At 39.9% G+C, this 23,408-nt stretch overlaps 1 protein-coding gene across 4 annotated transcripts in view; it reads right to left on the reverse strand.

Annotated features, from left to right (window-relative positions):
- Positions 1–403: 403 nt before the first annotated feature.
- The window catches only part of LOC135696869 (T-box protein H15), a 433,864-nt gene continuing 410,859 nt past the window's right edge, over positions 404–23,408 (reverse strand). For all 4 annotated transcript variants that reach the window (XM_065216407.1, XM_065216408.1, XM_065216409.1 and 1 more), the window contains 2 exons: positions 5,221–5,485; positions 404–1,931 (listed from right to left, as the gene is read on the reverse strand). In XM_065216407.1, coding sequence (XP_065072479.1) covers positions 1,776–1,931; positions 5,221–5,485 — 421 coding nt within the window. In that variant the 3' untranslated portion in view covers positions 404–1,775. The remainder of the gene's footprint in view (positions 1,932–5,220; positions 5,486–23,408) is intronic.

A 23,408-nucleotide genomic window follows, 5' to 3' on the forward strand; every position in this document is an offset into this window, starting at 1 on the left:
ATGATTTTTTTTTTTAAATTATCGCATTTATTTAAATTACAGTTTCCGTACAATTGTTTCTGCCCGTTCCTGTTTTGCGATTTCATTCACACCCAAAGTAGTAGTACACCTTTCCTAATGGTAGTTCCTACTTTGTAACGGCTATCGTGGCCGCCCCACCCCGCCCCTGGCCTGCTTCGTCCACAAACCGGTCAGTAGTCGTCTGGCCGCCTGGCTGTGGGACTCTATTGTATCGGTCCCCGCCATTGCGACCAGCTGCCGGTGTGGATGAAATCTGTACGGTGGTGGTGGCGGCGGCGGTGGCGGCGTCGGTGACGACGGCACTTCAACTCGGCATTCTGCTGCTGGTGTGGATTGTTTGCTTCAGTTTGGCGGCACTCAATGTGAGTGAACTTTCCTCTCCGTTTTTAGTTTTCAGTTTTCTTCATCACCTACAACCTACTGTTTTCATCAGATTTTTGCTCTTTGCTTGTTTTCCTGTGATCCGTGTGTGTGTTTGTGTGTTTGTTTGTGTGATTTTTTGTCAACACAAAATGGCGCGTCCTGTAATTCTCTTTTTTGCAAACTCAGGAATTGTGCTGTTTTAATTACTATCCTATACGATTGTTTTCGTTCTTTACGCGTGGTTTGTCCGAAATTTCGTGGAAGTGTGCGCATTTTAAGCATCATCATCATCATCCCTTTCATTTGTTCTACCATATTAATGCAAATTGATGTAATTTTGTTTGCAATGTTTGTTCTAAATTATTTTTTTAAGCTGCCTAAACACAAAATGGGAGTGGAGCTGATTGGCTACACGAGAAAATAAATATCCTTTGCTAGTATGAGCCTTCAAGCTGTGCGGTTCTGCTTTCTGCTATCCTTTGAATACACTAGTACAATTGCTTATATTGCTTTTAACTTTTTTGTTCTTATTTAGGTTAAGCTTGAAAATATTTCGCTACATAAGTTAAGGGAAAAAAAAAAGTTGGAAATACTTTCTGTTTTGCATGGTTGTTATAGGAATATACAGAAAACTAGCAGAACTACATGAAAGATCTACACATACGCTCGAAGCGATTGACTCTCCTCTCAATTGTGTGTGTGGGTGTGTGTGTGTGCTGTTTGTGAATAAGTAATGAACATTGTCCCTTCGCATGCCTAACAAAAAATGGGTTTCATGTGTGTGTCAGTCTTCTTCTAGGTTTACTAATAATAATAATTACTTCTGTACTTCTTTTGCTACATTCTTCTTCTGGGCTAGAAAATAAAACAAAAATCAACACGCACGCCGTCACGTACGACAAACTGGAATGACGGATCAATATCAATGATGTAGTAGTTTGAATCTTTCCAAAACTGTTAAAGAGTAGTACAAGCTGAAATTTTCGTTTTGTAAAAAAAATCTGATTTTAATATCAACCTTCGTTTTTCCACGGCACAAAATTTGAAATCTGCGGATCGGTAGGAATTGTCTTATCCCGGAAAAGAGTACTGGCGTACACAAAGAAAAACGACGAAAAAACTTACTCTGTCCTAAATTCACTTTCTCTCACACACAGTCACTTACAAACCGTTCCTCAATCGTTCTTGATCTCTCTAAAAAAAATTATCTACCAGGAAAGAAACCTCGATCACTAATCTCGCACAATTAGCATTACGCTCGCGCGTGCTTCCTATTTAAAACGACTTGTTCAAAACAAAAAAAAAAGTTTAATATAGTTAGTACTGTTTACAGTTATCCGTCCGGCTTATCGGTAGTTGTTAAAGTTATTCTGTTAGCATTATTATTATTATTAATAAACGTAGATGGTCTTCAACTGGGGCTTCAGCTCGGGCGGTATCGCCGGGGCGGGTTCGTGCGATTTTCTCGATACCAGGCGCTTGAAGCGCCCTGACAGCTGTCGCTTCAGTCCTTTGAAGCCGGTCTTATCGTTGTGTACTAACGCGTCCTGCAAGAGAAAAAAAATAAACAAAATTGAATTAGTAAAGGGTCGAGAGAAAGATTGCGAGGATCTAAAACTGAGTAGGCCCTGTTCGAATAAGAACTGAGAGAAGACGGATCGAATTGGAAACGAGCCCCAGCGTGTGTCGCAAGATAGAGAGAAGCAGGCGGCGCATGGTAAAATCACCTTCCACTGCCACTTCATCGAGCGTGTGTTCATGGTGGAAGTAGTGTCTGCAGCGTCATCTGCGACCTGCGGGTGATTCAGGGATTTTCTGTGCCGTCATTCGACTGGTTCTTCGACTGAAAGACGCATTCTATCACGACTGGCTGTGAAATCTTGTTTTGCTACGGCATAGGATTTCCAGGTCGAAAGATCTGGTTGGAATCATACACGAATTCAATGGCTCAACTGCAAATGAAGCTGCGTTCGAGTTTGTTGAAAATTGTGTGAGTTTCCAATTGGAAACTCCCATCGAGGGCAGTTCAATTGCAAATTTGGCTGCGTCCTCGCATCACATGACGGCGTAATTAATTTTGTATTTTCATTAAATTGAGTATGCAAAATGGCTTTCTCGACCATTCAGCAGCATCACTTGGTTGGCACACAGATGCCATGAACGTTCAAGAAGGGGTTACCGAAATCGGCAAAACCCCCTCTGATCAATTTACACACATTGAAGTGATAATGAGTTGACCTCGTGACTCACTCAATCGAGCGGCGCCAAGTTGCTCATCGCCAAATTTTTGACAGTATTATCCCGATTTGTGCTCTTTAAAAATGGCTTCTCGTTTCCTGAACTGTTGGCAACGGAGGTGCGTTGTTTTTTGTTCTAGGCGGCTGCTGGAGCTGAAGACAAAGAATGATGATTCTCTCTCTCTCTGTCTCTGTTGTCTTCCATCAGCATGATCACCATGAATAAACAAACCATTGCTGACTGGAATTAATGCATTTGCGTGACAGCGACGCTTCCTGACCGCTTAACGATTCCTCCTAACGTTAGCTCTGCTCCTTGCAAACAAACTAAGCGAGCTATTAATATATTTATATCACCTCCAACTGTCAGGTACGGGGATCCTAATTATTTAAATTACACTCCTATGAGGAAAAGCCCCGCACTTTGCATAATTATATCGCCGGGGGGTGCGATCGCCATCGCAGGGCCCTGCCTTGATGCCTCTAGCGCAACATGTTGCTGTCGCCATTTAAAAATAAACGGCAGCACCTTCACCCTCGGCGTGCGGCACGCCGCGGACGACCTAAATCAGACGGAGAGATACTCTAGAAGAGAAAAACTTACTCGCGTTGCCAAGTGCCAAAGTTTGCTAGCCATGTGCCCAAAAATACACACCGCGCTAAAACTATCTACACACTCGCTACCACCACCGGCAGCCGAGTTGCTTCACTTTTCCCGTTTCACTGCTACCGGTTCAGACTAGGGCGTAAGTAGTAGTGATGTTTGATTTTCTTTTTCTTTTGGGTCAATCAAAAACGTCATTCACTTTGGAAGAAGACTAACTTATCAATGATTAAATGTCAAATTACATTAGGGGAGAAAAAATTGAAAACACTGTCGTCGACGGAGTAAATTTAATCAAACCAAATGAAAATGGGCATCAACGTTCAATGCAGAAGACATCGCAGCATAACATTTTATTTTTTGAACAGGTTTAAAATAGGTTCAAAAAGGTTTCTTCTTTCGTCGATCGAAAATTTTCGAATAACTTGATTCGCTTTCCACAGCGACCAGAGTGCGATATTTTCGCAATAATCATATTGTCTGTTTCAATGGACAGAACGCGCCGAAATCGTTTTCGATGAAACAGTCAGTAGTACGTACAATCTTTAATTTAATCACGCATATCAATAGGTTTGATCCCGTACTTGCTTTTTTAACTTTCGCTGTAAGTTGCTGTAAGAAAATAATACAGGAATCCCCGGAACTATATTTCTACCAATTGAGCTGATTTTCTGTTTTGATTAGGGCTAACCACAAACACTCACAAAAAGTCAGCGCAAATGATTGGAAGACTGTTGAGAAATGGTGGTGGGTAGATGGCACCACCCACCGCGCACTTTTGGGATTCCTGTATTATTTTTCGGGAACGAACCTAATATTGCAAATCCACCGCTCAGATCTCGGTAGAAAGCGAATCAAGTGAATCGATTTTTTGTATCGTCAAACGTCAACCTATTCAAAAATTAATCCAGTATCCCACAATCATTCGACGTGGAAACGAGCCAGCCTAAGAAGGCTGAAAGACGAATTTTTCCGAGAACTCTGCTCGATCAAATCGATAAATGCTGCCGCTCGCAGCCTGCTGGTTCGAATTCGAACATCTCTAGGCTTCCTTTGTTCCCCCTTTATGCCTTGTGGCACAATGGAATTGATTGGATTCGCAACAGCCCAGGCCAGACGAGAAGCGAAGCGCGAAAGTCTAGATCAGAGGTGGCAACAGTACATTTTTTGAAAAACCATCGTCCAGAGCGTAACAAAACAGCCAGCACACGGGCGGCCGTTTATAACTACATTCGAAGCGAACAGCGGAGATAGAGAATAAATAAAATCTCGCAGCCTGATTTTTCCAAACAGTTTATTGTAATGAAATTTTAGCTGCAGGCTTGCGTGTGACAGTAAATTACTAACTCCCTTATTTACGCATAATTTTAACATCAATGCTTATGAGTGGTCAGTCTTCATTCTTATCTTTTAATTCCATGCAATAAACATCAAATAAATTCAGTAATTAGCCAGAAATCAGCAAAATTCTACACGACATAAATTTATGTCGCGCGCGCCGCCGGTCTTGTCTGCTTCTTTGTGCGAAAATGTTCTGTCGCTGGCAGAAAACAGTTTAGAAATGTCATGACATTTTTGCCGCTTGCCAATTTGTTTTTGTGTGTCGTCACAATGGTTATCGCAAAAAGTATCAAATGTTAAGGAAAAAATGTTACACTCCAGGACTCGTGCCACCACTGGTCTAGATAGCAACAGGGAAAGGAAAAACAGGAATCCGTTCAGAACGGCGCACAGCAAACCGACGGAGGAGAAGAGTTCAACGGCAGGCCAGCAAACCGGGGTGCAGTGAACTGCTGCTGCTGCTGCTGCTGGCTCCCAAACACAGTTGGGGAACACAGGAAGTTGGGAAACACCGGGGCGGAGGGGAGCATTGGTTCTCTTTCACCGTCTGGTTCTCATCCGTTCCGCGGGTCACCTCTCTCAGTTTTCGGTGGGAAAAAGCGAACTAAAAAGGATCATATTTTTTTTTTATGAACAAAAGGGAGTAGTACTTACTTGACTATTGGCGTTGTAGTGGTACAGGTTAGGCTGCGGCGGTAGCGGAGGGAACACCCACACGCTGGACGGGCTTTGTCGGAATGCCACCGGAGTTGGTACGGAGTATCCGTTCTCCAGCTGGTTGTTGTTATTATTACTGCTATGGTGATTGTTGTGATGATGGTTGGTGCTATGATTATGATGATGCGACGACGGTGGAGCAGCCTCCACGTTGGTCGCCGTCACTGGACTCACGGACGATTCTTCACGCTTTCTCAGTTTGCTGCGGACAAGACGCATGGTCATTAGGGTTCCGTTACTGCCGACCATTTTCTTGAGCTTATTAATTTTGGCGAGCGATTTATCACAGGTACACAAGCGGGCACAGATTCAGAATCTTTGGTTCTACTTCTTTGCAAGAAGACGATATTGGTTCTGCTATCACAAATTCTCCCGGAAGTCAGACTCCCGAAAAAAGCACAATCACTTGGAAAGTTTGCTTGACTAGAGCTCAAGGCGATTCTTCCTCCCTCACGGTTTAAAACGGTTCATCAATGTTTTTCAATCATTTTATTCGCTTGATTGCGACTTTCGAACACTCTTTTCTTCTGGGAAAGAAAAGCTGCCTCAATCGAATCTTGAATTCACTCTAAATTCCTCCTCACTTCACGCTATTTCAGCTCCCAAAAACTTTAATCTTATTCCGAACTTCTTTGTTATTGTTTTGCCCTCACGAACAAAACCTCTCTCTTTCAAATCGAATAATCTCACTTTCCTCCCGTGTTCTGTGGTAGCAGCGGAAGTTTTTGGCTAAACGAAAGCGCGAGCAGAAGAATATTCTATTTTAACGAACAACTGCTAGCTTCAACGGCTAAAACTCAACTTGAATCGGCTTCGGTTCGGCGCGCTCGTTTTATATATTCGCTCGAACGAACCGAACCGGCTTCGTGTCCCCAAGCCAACCACGAACCGAACACAGAAAAAACAGATGTTTGCCTGCGTGCTACAGTGCACCCATACACAAACACCAACACCACACAAGCAGCGTGTTCGACGTTTGTTTTGAAACGTCACAACGACTGCGTTGAGATTGCGGCTTTGCTGCACGTAATAGTAAAAAAACCGTTTTATTTTCCCAGTGCCAATCATCTTTCTCTGACGTGAATGCGATTGGAATCAAATCGCATGGGAAATCGAGGAAATGGGAACGGATGCTCGCATCCCGCGCCCGCTATCCAACACAGCCTACTAGTTGTACTGTGCTGTTGTGTATCTCCGGCCGTCGTGACGGACACACAGAGATGATGGGGGATTATAGAGGCGAATCCGGCTGTCCGTCACTCGCCGCCGGGAGTGATTGTGTTTCCAACAGCTGCTGAGTCACGAACGGGTTGTTCAGGTGTGGTACGGGCTGCCCAGAACCAGATCCGACAAGGTCACTTCTAGATTGGAGCAACACCGGAGAATTGGGTTACTCCCCCCTCGCCCGTCATCAAGAGAGTATGTTTGCAAACAACTCCTGCGCGAGCTGCTCTGTGCGGTGATTGAGAAAGCTCGCTTAGAAAGGTGAAACATTGCCAATATCCAATCCAACCCCATCATTCAAATGCCTCGCAAAGTGGTGAAAGTGTGGTTTGGTGCGTTGCAAGCCAATTGAATGGTGCAATTTGTAACTGACAGCGAATGTTTACACATTGTTTTGATTTGAATGGATTAATTAAAAGAATTGCTTCTTCAAGTGCATTCCCCGGTATAGGGATTGGGTGAAGCTCTCTATAATCTACGCCTAATTCACACTGGTATTCGGAATATTTTGCTATCTAAGGGGTGTGCTACAGCTACTAAGAAGTAGTCTTATCAGTGGAGCGGAAGTCACGCGCAATTTCTGTGTTATGCGAGGTCGGTAAATCCATTGTTTTGATGCAAAATTCGGCAAATCCCTGATGGTAAGACTTATCGTTTGGCACAAGCCAGGGATTAGCAAAATTGTTGGACGTAGTTTGATCAAACTAGCTAGCGCTGGTAAGCGTCAGAAGTTATGTAAGCTGAAAAGTTGCTGATTATTATTTGTGTGCGTAATCAAAATAGATTTGCCTCAGTCAATACAGTAAGGGTTCAATTTTGGCAATGCATGATTTACGACATTTTAGCATTCCACAAATATTCATAATTTCAAGCTGTTTGACACTAAACTAACAAAGGGACAGTTTGCTCCTATCCAGGGTGACCAGTGAATTTTCATTTTAAAATTCCCAGTTTTTTTCCCGGTTCAAATCTTATATATTCCCACTTTTTAATATTAAGTAAACATAATGACTGCAATTAGGATATTTTCGAGGTACTTAAGGTCCATTTAGACTATTAGGATTTGCACCGTCGGGGTTAACCTCAATCTGATGGCAGTTCAGTGGTACTGTTTACGTGGACTTAGTCGATTTTTTCTTGGGTAGATTTTCTGGATCATTTTTCAGATTGCAGTGAGATGTAAACCACACTTTTGCAATGTCCACGAGCAACATCCTTTCACCACGCATTTCCTCGACAATTTTCAAGTTAAAATTCGGAAATTTAAAAATATATTTTTTTTTCGAAAACACGACTAAGTGCTTGTAAACAGTACCACTGAACTGTCAAAAAGGTTCAGCCGTTTAACACTGAGTTAATTTGTGACGTCACGCTGCAGAACCTAATAAACGAGTTGGATTTGAGTTCATGCTCTCGACAAAAAGTGACACAAAAGCGGAACCCTGTTTACTAAAAATGAACACATGAATAATACTCGCGTAACATTTGAAACGGGCCTATCAACTTTAGTACACAAAACTGGTTGAGCCCTTTTCGCGCGAACCGAATACGCCCACGCAAACTAACAACACCATCGGGTCGGGAAAATTCTTTCCTTCCCGATAGTGCTCTTGGTTTCCGTGGTCGTTCTTCGGTTCTCGTGAAAAGGACTTAGCAAATTGTTTACAAATTTTAATGGGCCCTTTTCATATGTTACGCAAGCATTATTAATGTGTTCATTTTTAGTAAACAGGGCCCCGCTGTTGTGTCACTTTTTGTCGAGAGAGTGAACTCAAATCCATCCGTGCACTCGTCTATGTGATTCTGTCGTCTGATTCGAGCGGACTGCTCGATAATTTTGTCGGATGCAATGTTCGGATGCGTTCACACTTTTTCGACGTTTAATTTGTCGAACGAAATAGGTTTGTGTTTAATTTTCATTCGACTCATTCAGCAAAATAGCCGCAAGTGAGGTGAAAATAGCCGGCGCCGGTAAGCGTGACTGCTTTCTCACACCCCAATGGGTCTAGGTTCAATCCCAGCCGAGGTCGGTGGGATTTTTCTGAGGCATAAAAATCTCTGGTCACGTCTTCCTTCGGAAGGGTAGTAAAGCCGTTGGTCCCGGCCCATGTGTGTTTGAATGGGTGCGATATCCTACGCAGGTGTGGAAGCTGCCTTCCTGCACATTCGATTGCCGTCAATGGATTGCAATCGATGTCCGTCGGTGATTGGCACTAGATTGCGAAACAGAGACCGACGTTAAATAAAGGAATGAAGAAGAAGAAGAGGTGAAAATATTGATTTCTTTTTTCTAAAATTTCCCGAATTTGAACTGTTAAAGAACGCTTGATTTGTGTTTTGATGGCAAGATAAACCGATTTCACTGTTCAATATTGTCCTGAGTATGATTTGAGTGATTTTTATTTTCCTGCATATTTTACATAAGAATAAGCATGCCAGACAGTAGGTCTGAGAGCCTACTAAGATTTGTTTAGAGCTTAAGAAAGGTTCGGAGATGTACTGAGAAATTTATTGAGCTTCAAGGGTAGTTCGTAGATCTTGAGAACAGAACTACAAAACTTCAGAAAATTTTACAGAAATTTAAAGAAATTCGCAGAACTTCAGACAAGATCAAAAATCTACGGTAAAATGTAAAGAGTTTCACAGAAGTTTGGAGATCTGCTGAATAATTATTGAACATTAGAAAAGTTCGTAGATATTCAAAACAAAGCTACAGAACTTTGGAAACATTTACAGAACTTCTGAAAAATAAATAAATACAAGAATGGTCATAGATCTTCAGATAAATTTAAAGGCCTTCAAGAAAGTGTGCAGATTTTCTAATACATTTTTAAAATCTCACATATTTATGAATCTTCAGTGAAAATTGCAGAACTTCAGGGAAGTCCGGCGATTTAATACTTCAAGGAACCTCATATGTTTTTAGATAAATTTAGAGAACTTTAGGTAATTTCGAAGATCTTCAGAGAAATTTTCAGATCTTCAGGGTAGCCCGAGAGCCTACAGAGGAATTAACAAGTTTTCAGATCTACTGAGAAATTTATTGAGCCTCATGGTAATTTGAAGAACTTGAGAATAGAACTATGGAGGTTCAGACTACTTTACAGAACATTAAAGGTATTTGCAGAACTGCAGAAGAGTAGATATGAAAGAAAATCTGCAGACCTGCAAGGAATTTTTCAGATCTTCAGAGAAAATCAGTGGTTCAGAAAGCTTCACAGTTTCAGAAAAATGTGAGATATTCAGAACAATTCAGAAAAATTCTTCAAATCCAAAAACAAATCGAAGTCATGTACGAATGTCCAAAATTTTGCAGAACTCCATGGAAGTTGGAAATAGATAGATCCGAAGAACTTCAGAGAAACCCGTAGACCTTAAGAGAAGTCTGTAGAACTTCAGAAGAAATCGAACATTTTTAGAAAAAAAAATGCAAAACTCCAGCAAGACTCACAGAGCTTCGGGAAAGTTCGGCGATCTTTAGAAGTATATACACAACTTCAGAGAAATTCGTAAATCTTCAGAGAATGTTTTAAAACTTCAGCGAAGTTCAAATATTTTCAGATAACTTGTAGAGCTCAGGGGAATTTCAAATAATTTCAGATAAATTTGCAGAACTTTATGGAAGTCCAAGAATCCACAAATAAATTTACAAAACTTTAGAGAAGTTCGAAGATCTACTGAGATATTTATTGACCTTCAGGGCAGTTTGTGGATTTTTAGAGTAGAAAACTGTACTTCAGAAAACTTAACAGAATTTTAATGAGGGTAGATCGTAAATCTGCTGAAAAATCTGCAGATTTTAAAATAAATTTTCTGAATTTGATTGAGGTGCTCGGATTTGAAGAGAAATTTACAGAACTTCAGGGGAGTTCGCTGATCTTTAACGATATTTGCACAACTTCAGAAGCTCAAAAACTTCTAGATATTTTTTATACATTAGGGAATTGTGTAGATGTTCAGAGATATTTGCAGATATTCAATGAATCGTGAAAATCAACGTAGATTATTAGAAATTTAGTGGACAACAGAGATAATTGTTGATATTTAAGGATCTTAAATCTGCATAGATGCAGGAACTTTGTAGATTTTTAGAGAAATTTGAAATTTTAGGAAAGTTTGTTGATCTTCAAAGATATTTTACCAGAGAACAGAAACAAAACTTCAGGGACCTCCGAAGGTCTTCAGAGAAAAATGCAGAATAGAGTTGGAATCATGTAGATCTATCGAGATCTTTTCCCACTAGCTTGTCGCAAGATGGCATCGACATCCTGGTGAAGTTATGAAATCTTTTTTCATCTCCATATCGCAGATCTGGAAAGACAAGATGAGCCAGATCCCTGCCGGAGTTCCTCCAGAGCAACCATTTCCGACTCCACAAAGTTCACCTTCTCCTTCTCATTTTATTTAAAATCATAAAAGCAAATACGCTTGCAATTTTTCGATAATTAATTATGGAAGTATTTACTTTAAATTCCTTATAAAGTTTTGTTTTGAAATCTAAACTGACAGTTCTTTCGACATGTGCAAGCAGTGTGTCCACCAGCAAACAGGGAGGTTTGACAAAGTGTGTCGAAAGTAAAATCGAGCAGATTTTTCATTATTGCGGCGGTCAAAATCAGACCAAGAAATTAGATAGTCTAAACGGACCTTTAGAATCAATTTGAATAACTTTTTTTATTAAGACAGGATCATTTCCAGAGAGATGGATTTTTTTTAAGGTCGCATAGCCGAACGCTGTCGGGCTGAATTGGTCATTATACTGAATTTTAGAGGGAGAGATTATATTAAGAAATTCGAATAAGAAGAACTTTTTTTTAGAATTTTGAAAACTCACATTTCTGAGAAGAACTCGAAGAAAAATTCAACGGACAAAAATTAAATTAAATTAATTCTAGGATTAAGTCCTGACGAACTTTTAGAAGAATTAAAAGGGAGTTGTGGGGACACCTTTCAGGAGAATTCCTAGGTGCTTCTGAAGAGAATTGTATGCGGATTATGAGGAGAATAGCAGGTGAGTTTTAAGGAGATTTTAAAAAGAAATGTAAACAGGATTTAAAGGGTTTTCTGATGATAATTTCAAAGGAATACTGAGGAAGATTCACAAGACAAATTCAAGTAAGATCCGACATAAATTCAGAAGGAATCGTGTTCTGAGGTAAATAAAGAAAACTGCTGAAAAATTTAAATTACATTCTTAAGAAAGTTTCAGCACAGAATTCCAAGGTATTCCGAGGAGAATTCCAAACGATTTCTGAGGAGAGTTTTGCGAAAGGTCAAATAATTTCACAGGTTTAAGATAATTAAGAGTTGAATAAACCATTTTTGAGCTGAAGAAACATGTTTGATTGATTAAGCTCAAGCTGTTATTCAACTTTTAATTCTTGTTGGAATATGTTGAGGTTTATTGATTTTTCTCGGTTCTTCCGTCAAGTTTCCGGTTTTCCGGCTTCTTTTCAAATTCCCGGTTATTTCCCGGTTTTCCCGGTTCGCTAGCCACCCTACCATACAAAGTCCCACAGAGGGGCGCTAAGATAGTGATGTAATCGCACTTACTTAAAATAGTTCGAATGTACCAAAATTGATGAAATTTTGGATATTTGAATGCATATTACGAACATGCAGAATACCCTTAATGAACCCAACTATCCCGGATTTCAAACAATCATTTTAAGTTGGATTTGCGAACCGAGCACAAGCAAATTAAATACGTCGTCTCTGTCAGAAAAAATATTAATTTGATAAAAAAAAATGTATCGCTGAAACTCGAAATCGAAATCTTAAACGTCCCGCTTTCATTTGGAACTAGTTGAAAAATGCTCCATCGGGGGTCATATTTCCATACATTTTAGATGCATATTTTGTACGTGGAACTACGTCTTTGCGGACTACACTGGGGTGCAAATCAAAAAAAGTGTAACGAAGTAGTGTTAGATTTTGAACGCTTATAACTAGGCCATTTATCGATGGATTTAAATTTTTTTCACACCCTTTGATTCAGAATTGATGTAAGATTGATGTTTGGTATAAGCTTATAGTAATTTATCATGACTTCGTTATGACTATCGAGAGAACCGAGAGAGACGACCCGTTGCGAGGTTATAAAAGAGCTTATCTGTACGTTTTTCTTCACATCGTCTGGGGATGTGACGGTTCTCACATCGTTAAACGCCGAACACGGCCGATGAGACTAGCATTTATTCTTCAAAAATAAAAAAGAGCATTACACTACCGACCATAAGTTTAAGGACACCCCCAAAAAACCATGCAAATATGTTTTGTTCAATGATCTCTCATTTTACGTTCAATTTTCGATCTCCAAAGGTTATTTGAATGGTATGAATGGTATAGCATAAGTGTTCTACTACTACTTTTATTTTCAAAATTTGGCCAACCCAATTCTGAGAAAATCAGTCGCGATTCTTCAGAGTAAATTTTGAAAAATATTGTAACTTTGGGTGAACTTTTAGCACACAAAATTTGAAAATTATATTGAGCAATTTACCTGTGAGCAAAGTTCCATTCAATACCATTCAAATGATCTAAAGAGAACGAAAATTGGACGTAACATGACAGAGATATGAACACAACAAATTTGTCATGTTTTTTTGGGGGTGTCCTTAAACTTAACTTATGTGTACATATTTCAAAAAATGCATTGCACATAAAAGTTTCGATTGAATTTCAATTTTCAAGAGATTTCGTCATCGCAAATTCTCGAATTTGACGAAGATGAATAATACAGGGCTGTTACAAGATTTTCTATATTTGATCCGCGAAATCCGCGATTTCTCAAAAGAAATCCGCGACTTCAAATACTAATCCGCGACAAAAAAAAACTGTTTTCATTACCTAGAAATACCATTTGTATACCACTACATGGCATTTCAAGCTAATTGCTTATTGCATATTAGTTTTTTGCCTGCTCTCAACTTAGTGTTCTTTAAAGTACTTTCACATTTTAATTGAGAGCTTTCTATGCCTGTACCATCCTCTAGTAGGAAGTAGATAAATTTTCCAACCCGAAAAATTAATAGTCCGGACGGGTAAACGAACTCAGTCGCCTCCAGCGTGGACTTGCTTTGTAGCTGCGCCTTACCGGAGCCTATACCGGAAATTATAGGTTTTCCAAATCGTCCAGGACATCAGTTGATTAGGTTCTACTAGATCAACCAAGACTGCAATAATGTCTGTAGTATCAAAAAATGTCCAATCAGATTCAAAGTGTCTATGTGGATCATGCATGATCTATTTCCGAGTAATCCAGATGTTCAAGGTTCTTAAAATCGTCCCGGATTTCAGATAATTTGATCTACTAGATCAACCGAGATTGGGACAATGTCTTAAGTATCGAAATATTTCCAGACAGATGCACAGTGTCTATGTGGATCATGCATGAACTATTGCCATGTATACCAGATGTTTTAAGTTCTCCAAATCGTTCTGGAGTTCAGATGATTTATTCTACTAGATCAACCATGACTGGGATAAAGTCTGAAGTATCGAAATATGTCCAAACAGATTGATAGTGTCTATATTCGATAATGTTTAATTATTTCCACGTATATCAAATGATCTAGGTTCTCCAAATCGTCCTGCAGTTCAGATGTTTTGTTTTACTAGATCAACAAAGACTAGGATAATATCTGTAGTATCGAAATATCGATTTGAAAATCTTGGAACATTTGGCATCCACGGAAATAGGTTGGCATGATCCACACAGACACTGCAAATTTGTTTGGACATATTTCGATACTAAAGATGTTGAATTAGTCTTGGGTGATCTAGTAGAAAAAAATAATCTGATCTCGAGAATGATTTCTGAACCTATGACATCTTGTATACGTAGCAATAGGTCGGGCACGATCCACATAGACACTTTAAATCTATTTGGACATATTTCGATACTACAGACATTATTGCAGTCTTGGTTGCTATAGTAGACCAAATCAACTGAACGACGACCAGGACCAGGACGATTCGGAGAACCTAGAATATCCGGTATACATTGGACAGACCCCAGGGAAAAAAAACAATCCCGAACGATAACCCAAATAGTAGAACTATTTTACAAATGGTTTGGATGATACCCTGAACATGTCGTTAAGCAAAATAACCATACAAAATTTATAAGGGCGATACCCGAGCAGGAAAAAATAACTTTTTAATACCAAATTCAGGTCTGAAAATAGCATAACCGGCAACCTAAACATGGTATTAGTGAGGCTGACATAAGAGGTAAAATACCAAAAATAATACCTCAAAAATATTCTATGAATAACGAACTAATAAATAATTTAGTTATTACAATATCAAACGGATAACAGACGCCTTTCTAGATGCCAGAATACCATAATTTGTTATTTTGAAGGTCTTCTTATACCAATTCAATAACTCTTTGAGGTGTTATTGTCTAAAAACTGAAAGATCACATTTTGTTATTTTGGTATTTTACAAAATATTTTGATAGCTGAATATTATCAAAACAAGGTTTTATACCACAAGCATACCAAAATCTGGTATCATACCACATTAAAATATTCATTTGTTATCGATTAGCTATCGGTTCCTGCTCGGGTAGCAACGAAAGTTGCTCTACAACTATGCCGTTCGGAGACGCGGAAAGGTGTCACGGACAGTTTTCTATAGGAACTGCAGACGGGATCTATATTCGGTAATCAGGATCAACGATAACGACGGGGACCAGGGCCTGCAGCAGCGGAGGGGAGGGCGCAACTGGATCGAAGCCGATCGCGAACTGGAATCACATCCAATGCTTACTCCAGTTGGGAGATGCTCTCGGAGCTATTGGTACCTTCGTAAGAACTACTTAGCTCAAGAGTCATAGGTGTACGAACTGTAAGATCGACTATACTTATAATTATATAAAAATAAAGCATTTTAACACCAAAAATATTACCTATTTTCAACGAACAACAGGGCTACAGTTTTCACACCAATATCAATCAATATAAATAAGAATAGTATTTATTCAACTTATTATTTTCATTTGATTTATGTCCACATATGCTCTCAAAAATTGAACTAAAATCATCCTAGATTAGGATGATAAACATCCAAGTTGTTGTGGTTTTAGCAGATGATGCACAGAATGACGATAATTTCAAAATCATCTGATAATAGTAATAGGGCTTGGGTGAAGAAATAATCATTCGATCAAAGGATGATGATTTGGTTCAGTGTACGAGCGAAATGAACAAATCAAGCTGATCATTACCAGTGCTGCAAAATCTCGACTGTACACGATGATATTGACAATTCTGCTTTGGTCACTCATTTGAGCTAACAGTCATAGTCAAGGCAAACCATGTCAATTGTCAATGACAATGGTGTCAGTGACGAACATGTGCAGATTTGTTTATTAGCTAAATTTGTAACGAAATGAAATGACTTGAGCAAAATAATTACATGGATCCATTTTAATGAACAAGCATCTACGTCCTGAGCTACTTGGATAACAATAATGTGACACAGAATGTACTAAATTACACGATTTGTTATCACGTGAATCTTTGTCATTGACGAAAAAATGAATGAGATTTTGACGAAGGTTTTTTTGAGGATCAAGTCTGTCAGTGACTATGTGACGAACAATTTTGTCAATATCGCGCGAAAGTCTGTCAATGACAATGACAAATCTCAGCACTGATCATTACATTAGGTCCTAAGTAACATTGATCGATTCTCTTCATCGACTTTCTCTTTCGTTTATAACTTGAGCACATAACCGTTTCTTGATCTGGTTGACGTATTAGATGCTACTTAGAAGCTTCTTTTATCGATCTGTGAGCTGAAAATAAGTGAGCTGAAAATAAAGAATAATGAGAATGTCTTTACATGGCCGTGGGGATGCAAAGAGAAAGACGACGAAGAGAATCTGTCAATGTTACTTAGGACCTAATGCAATGTTCAACTTGAAATTCGTTATACATCAACGAATACGCGTTTGTTGATATTCACCACTGCTTGATTATCCAACCCAAAATTGCCAAAATCGGAAGCGATCCTCAAAAGCAAAATAATCAAATTCATTTTGGGCAGAATAATTATTTTGAATATTGTCGATTGCAGAGCCAAAACCTCAATATTATCATCAATTCAGCATGAGGTAAAAAATTTCCATCAATCTGTGTATAAATACCAACACAGCGCTGTATTTGTGTAATATAAAAATAATCATTTTGCATTTGATCCTCAAAATCATCCCCACCAAGATGAAGAAGAATATTGATATTGACAACAACACAGGCGATAATAAACTTCCAGCCACGAATGAACAATAACAAAAACATATGTTGACTTCAATACTCAGAGGTTGCCTTGATCAAGAAAATGTGTTTATGTCAAAATTCAAATTCATGAAGGTAGTTGGTCTATCTGTTAAGGTTGTCTTCATTTTCAGCTAAGCTGAGTGTAGAAGCTAAGAGGAAGAGGAGACCACTGGCTTCTTTTTGTCTTTGACGTGTTCTCTCGCGGAAACCGTGCGAAAACTATTTCATTATGGGCGACGCAGTCGACTGTCACAATGCAGGAAAATAGATTCCCTTGTTGTAAAAATTCTCGCGTTTCTATACGTTCGCCCGACCAATCAGGCGCAAAAGTGGGCAAAAGTTGACAAAACCACGACTAAGTTGAATATTTCGGCTGCCAAACGGTTTCAGTCAACATGTTATACATATTCTCAAAGGAAAAACTCTTCTAAATCGTGGTGGTGGTGATCTCATTGGCTGGAGACTTTTGCGTACCGAGATAGAGGGCCGGAATCAACCCAAGTTCCCGGTAAAGTAGGAAATGCCACTATCTATCGACATAATTTTACACTTTACTCAACGCAAATTACTGGAAATTGATAGTACTAAGTATATATGGTGTAAAGACACCATATACGCCCTCAGGGAAACTCTACTGACCTAAATGAGGATCCGGAACGACTGATAAAGTGGCCACGTTATAAAAAATGTCCTAGAACCTTGCGATTTTTTCTATGTTGTTCAGAATCAAGAGATCAAAGCGTTTTTAATATGGGAACTATATTTTGGGGTATAAAGTACAAAATTATCTGTTTAAATTTTTTCAGAACTTCGCTTCACAAACAATCGTTGAAGCAAGTTATTGTCGTATACTGCCGTCCAGATTCCCAAACAGAAAATGATCTGATTCTGAGTTGTAAACATTTCACTCATTATTCATCATTCATCCCGATGAAATTTGTATACACGTGTCTGGAAGTACGAACGATCGACCAATAGTGCCGCCACAACATCCTGTTATTCCAGTCAGTCACACCGGGAAAGGCTTGGCCCTGTTTGTTTAGTCAGTGAATGACTCTGCTTTCTTCTCTCTGTCTCTCTTCAGTAGTCATAACTTCTACGCCTGTCAAGCCGAAAAATCCAGCATTTCACTTGTTCGCTTAATTAATTAGGAAAGTCTGGGGTAGATATGATCCCCATTGGCCTGTCTGCAATAGGTGATCTCACCACATCTACTAATTTAGAATCGAATGATTCAATAGACATATCAAGAAACATGTTCATTTATCGTATCGTAAGCGTGTTTGAAACATCCTCTTTCGCATGCCTCTAAAACTGATAACGACCACATCAGTGTGTGATATGGAGGGGTTTGCCATTCGCCAAATATTACGACCAACACAACCACTGGTTGGTTCGCCCCAAACTACCCCACATCTGACCTTAGAGCAGTCGGCGTTGTTTACATTTCCGATTTGCGAAAAGCGTCAATCCACCACAACAAAACAAATTGCGCGCAGTTTGAACCCGTTTATTGTTGTTCTGGAAAAAGCCAATGGAAAAACATGATTGCTTTGGCTAATGCAATTACTCATCGCCTTTCTTGAAAATTCGATAGCGCCATCTGCTTTACATTTGTGGAAAGCTCAGCGTTATCATCGTCGTCTTGCAGTTCAGTTGTAAATCAATCCGGTAAACTGACTGTGCACTGGGAACAGCTGTTATTGCTCTGCCGCAGTAGACAAGTCCGCTGCTAACTCCACCGGATTATTCGGTGTCAAACAAGTGCACGGAACAATGAAAGTCATCGTTTGTAGGCCTACAAAATGCTTTTGGCCGCATCAGCAGTGGAGCGAGAGTTTGTTGTTCATTGAGAGGAGCCATGCGCCCCCCCCCCCCTTTTGTCTTAATCGAGTTGCGAATCTCTCTCCCTCTGCTGAAGGTGAAGGGTGATAATGGGGCTAAGCCCTGTCACACAGGAAATGAGGCTTGCACAATATTCATCGGTGAATGTCTTCGTCGTCTCCGCATGTAAGTACAAGGAAATACAACCATGGCTGTATGCGAACATAGGCACACATCGATTGAATGAGACAGCGCGAAAATGACGGTTGGATTGGTGGAACTTTCCCTGTCACACACTGTAGCTAAATACTGTGAATGGAGTAGCTATAAAGCAAATACCATTTGCCAGGTGATGAAGGGGAAGCCACCGTTGTAAAAGCAGTGTCTGTTTACAACAGGGTTTCAGAGAAAATAATGTTCGATAATAAAGCGTTTCAATCGCCCCGTAGCTGCTATTTTAAAGTTAACCAACCCGATGTACTTAAATGAGACAAAAGGTACAGTCCTTGGCGTTATCTGTGAACGGAAATCATTTGATCAAGTTCAACTCGTAACATACATCATTGGAATTATTGATCAGAATGCTCTCTTCCTGTTGCAATGCAATTGAACGAAATGCTTCTTTAGTGCTAAATCGATGCAGGTCAGATGTGCTTATAAGAGCACAATACTGCTTAGCTTTATGGTTCAGTAGCTTTTATTTATTTATTGGTGCAATTCTCTCGAAAAATGGGCCAGTATTTTTAACATCGAAGCTCCCTCCAGGAGAATACATCATGTTGGAGAATAGAGTGAAAATCAACTCACAAACAATCAGACACTCACGGCATTCAATACACAGTAAAAAATATGTTGTAATATCGCATCGAAAACGATGCATTTCACCCAAGTCTAGAAACACGCGTGATTGAACGTCTATTGATGTTCTAGTGCAGCAGGAAAGCGTTTTTAGATGGTCATTTGATAAAGGAGGATGCAAATTATAAACCGAAACTCTTGATTTAATACTTGGGCTTGATGTCTGTGGTTGGGAAGTTTGTTTCCACGTTTTCTAATTCTAAAGCGAAATACTTAAAAACATAAGTCCAGACCCATTCCACCACTGGTTCCACTGAATCGTCCCGATGATTCCCAGTGGATTCAGTGGTTCATCTGATAAGTCCTGTTGAGAATGCTGCTGTGATTGGCCAACACTTCTTCAGCTCCCATAATCTCGGACATAACATGATTAGTCCACATGAGGCTGCTTTTGTTGAAAATTTGATTCCCAACCATTTTTCTGAAGTTACAGCGCTTTCAGCTGCCGAACTGCTGGCCTATATAAAATTTTCCAAAAACATGAAGGCCCCAGGTTTCGATAACATCTTGAATCAAGAGCTCAAACATATTCTCATATAATCTAGACTTCTAGATTCTACGGTCTTCCAATGTTCATTGTGAAGAACATCCAAATTTACCTTTCAGACAGGACATTCCAAGTCTCTCTCAATGGCATTACTTCTGAAGCCTTCAACATTGGCGCGGACGTTCCGCAAGGAAGCATCCTTGCGCTCATCCTCTTCAACTTGTTTACCTCCAACATTCCGGCTCTCCCAGATGGTGGAACAGAGTGGGGCGTCACATCTAAATCGCAATTCTAGATGCTCAAAAAATCTCACACTAGCGAATCTCATCGTGCACCATCTTTTTGCAGGAAATCTTCAGAATCGTCATCAATCTTCTTTCTATCTACTCAGAGTGCGCGCAGCTAACCACAGTAAAACAAAATCTTTCCTATATTGTAGATAGAGTCACCCCCCTCGGGTGGACCGTTGTCTCTGTTTGCAGATGACACATCCATCGTCTACAAAGTAAGGGTCATCGGAGCTCTTACTGGCAAACTTTAGAGAGGCTTGAATGTCCTGTCTAAGTTTTTCAACAGCTGGAAGATCCGTCTCAACGCGGCATAGACCCAGGTCATCATATTTCCACATTCCCGATCACCAAGACTTGTTCCGTCTGAAAATAATAAGATCTGCTTGAACGGCTCAGTGGTGGAATGTGGAGGCGAACCAGCCCCAGGCTGAAAGCTTCCCTAATAAAGATAAATCAATCAATCAATCAATCAGTGGTGGAATGGTCCAAAGTACCTCAGACTAACACTTATCAACAAGAAGTCCACCTTATCCATTTCTGTCTATAGACAACTAATCCTACATGTTATTGAGTATGGTACGACAATCTGGGTGAGTTGTTCCAAATGCCATCGTCTTAAACTGCAAAGGATCCAGAACAAGATCCTTAGGATGATCCTAAACAGTCCCCTGCGGACTTTAAACTCTGAGACCCACCTCCTGGCTGGAATTCAGGCATTAAAAGAACGGAGAGTATTCATCCTGGAACGGTTCAGAGACACCTGTCCGAGATCAGATCAACAGATCATACGTGATCTAGCACGTTAGGTTAAGTTATACTCGTAGATAGGTAGGTTATCACATTTTTTAATTTAAACAAAATACACCCGCCAAGGAGTATTCTGTAACCTAGTTGAAAAACACAAATATTAAATTAGAATATCCAATGAAACAAAGATGAAGAGCCAGATAGGCTAATCAATTGAAGTTTTAAATAAATGTACAATTATAATCAACAGAAATAAACGTAATTCTACTACTACTAAGTGAAACGCTTATAACTGTCAACTTAGGTACTTCTAATCGGCGGCCGTGTTAGGGAAACAACCCCGTGCCGGTATTCTCCCATACACCTTGAATTTCACTTCGAAGATTTTTGGAGCTTGTTTTAGTTCCATTTTTGTCGGAGCATTTCACGATCTATCTAAGTGTGGAAATCGAACTGCCATAGGAAGCTTAGAATAAGTTAGTTTGCTTTCGAATTTCATCACTGTTCGGAGTCAGTAAGACCTAATTTTCAAGATGCTGGAGGGCAAACCCAGCGTTGCTAGATATTCCAATTTATCGGTATTTGTACCGATTTTCAAATTTTTGATGCCTTGATATATGTTTTAAATAATCGAAACGATTATTGCCTGCCAACGCTGAACTGTGAAAGGAAACTAAAGGGTGATACGGTCAAAATTTGGTCAATATCAATTTGACGTATTTCTTTCAATTTTGCATTTAAAAAACCTGAACACCCCTCATTTTGAAGGTGTGTGTGTGTAGAATGTTGCTCCTATTTTGATTTTGGAATTCACTCTTCAGTTATCAAAATGCCGTCCAAGCAAGAAGAGCAGCGTATCAAAATTTTGCTCGCGCATCAAGAAAATCCGAGCTACTCGCACGCAAAGTTGGCAAAATTGCTTAAAGTTGCCAAATCAACCATTACAAATGTAATTAAAGTGTTTGGGGAACGTTTGTCGACAGCCAGGAAGTCTGGATCGGGGGGAAATCGAAAACCGGAAGCCGCTGAGACGAAAAAGAGAGTTGCCGGTAGTTTCAAGCGAAACCCTAACCTCTCTCTCCGAGATGCCGCAAATAAGCTGGGTGTATCGTCTACAACCGTGCATCGAGCCAAAAAACGAGCCGGACTATCGACTTACAAGAAGGTAGTGACTCCAAATCGCGATGATAAACAAAATACGACGGCCAAAGCGCGATCCCGGAGGCTGTACACGACGATGCTGACGAAGTTTGACTGCGTGGTAATGGACGACGAAACCTACGTCAAAGCCGACTACAAGCAGCTTCCGGGACAGGAGTTTTATACGGCAAAAGGAAGGGGAAAGGTAGCAGATGTTTTCAAGCACATGAAACTGTCAAAGTTCGCAAAGAAATATCTGGTTTGGCAAGCCATCTGTACCTGTGGCTTGAAAAGCAGCATTTTCATAGCTTCCGGGACTGTCAACCAAGAAATTTACGTGAAAGAGTGTTTGAATAAACGTCTGCTGCCTTTCCTGAAGAAACACGGTTGTTCCGTACTGTTTTGGCCGGATTTGGCATCTTGCCATTACGGTAAAAAGGCCATGGAGTGGTACGCCGCCAACAACGTGCAGGTGGTTCCCAAGGACAAGAACCCTCCCAACACGCCAGAGCTCCGCCCAATTGAGAAATACTGGGCTATTGTCAAGCGGAACCTAAAAAAGACCAAAAAAACTGCTAAGGGCGAGCAGCAGTTCAAGGCAAACTGGCTTTCTGCGGCGAAGAAGGTGGACAAGGTGGCTGTACAAAATCTGATGGCAGGGGTCAAGCGTAAGGCCCGGAAATTCGGATTTGGAAAAGCGGAAGCCTAACTGAATATTTTTCCTGAATTTTATACTAATTGAACTTGAAAAAGAAATTTAATTTGATTTTTTAAATAAACGATTTCACCGATTTACACGCGTTTTCCCTTGACCAAATTTTGACCGTATCACCCTTTATTGTGAGAGACTTTAATGTTTTTGAATATACTCAATTTTCAAAGCCAAACAGCTGATGGCTCATCATGGCAATTCCTTGGAATCGGAAAACACTCAATGGCATTGCTAAGGAACAATCCTAGGGGGGGCTTAATATTTTTTCGAATTTCTCAAAATTGAGCAATGACTCATATCGTCAAGCTGTTTTCCACTGGTAGAAAGTAATAAGAATCTCCGTATAGAAATTGAGAGAAGTGGAAATAATGCACTTTCGATGCATATTCAGGTGCATATATGCATTCATGGACCTTGCCGTTCACTTATTTCCGGGAAATTATTGTTAAACAAGCTACAATTAAATAAAAATTAGTTTTGCCCGCTTTACTACCAGTCTCCAGAGAGCCAACATGTAATCAAATTTGAGAGAGAAAATTCTCTCTCACGAGCTC

The sequence above is a fragment of the Ochlerotatus camptorhynchus genome, unplaced genomic scaffold (genome assembly GCF_037179485.1).
Source record: "Ochlerotatus camptorhynchus isolate MF236.1 unplaced genomic scaffold, CSIRO-AGI_Acam_v1.1 ptg000062l, whole genome shotgun sequence".
Lineage (NCBI taxonomy): Eukaryota > Metazoa > Arthropoda > Insecta > Diptera > Culicidae > Ochlerotatus > Ochlerotatus camptorhynchus.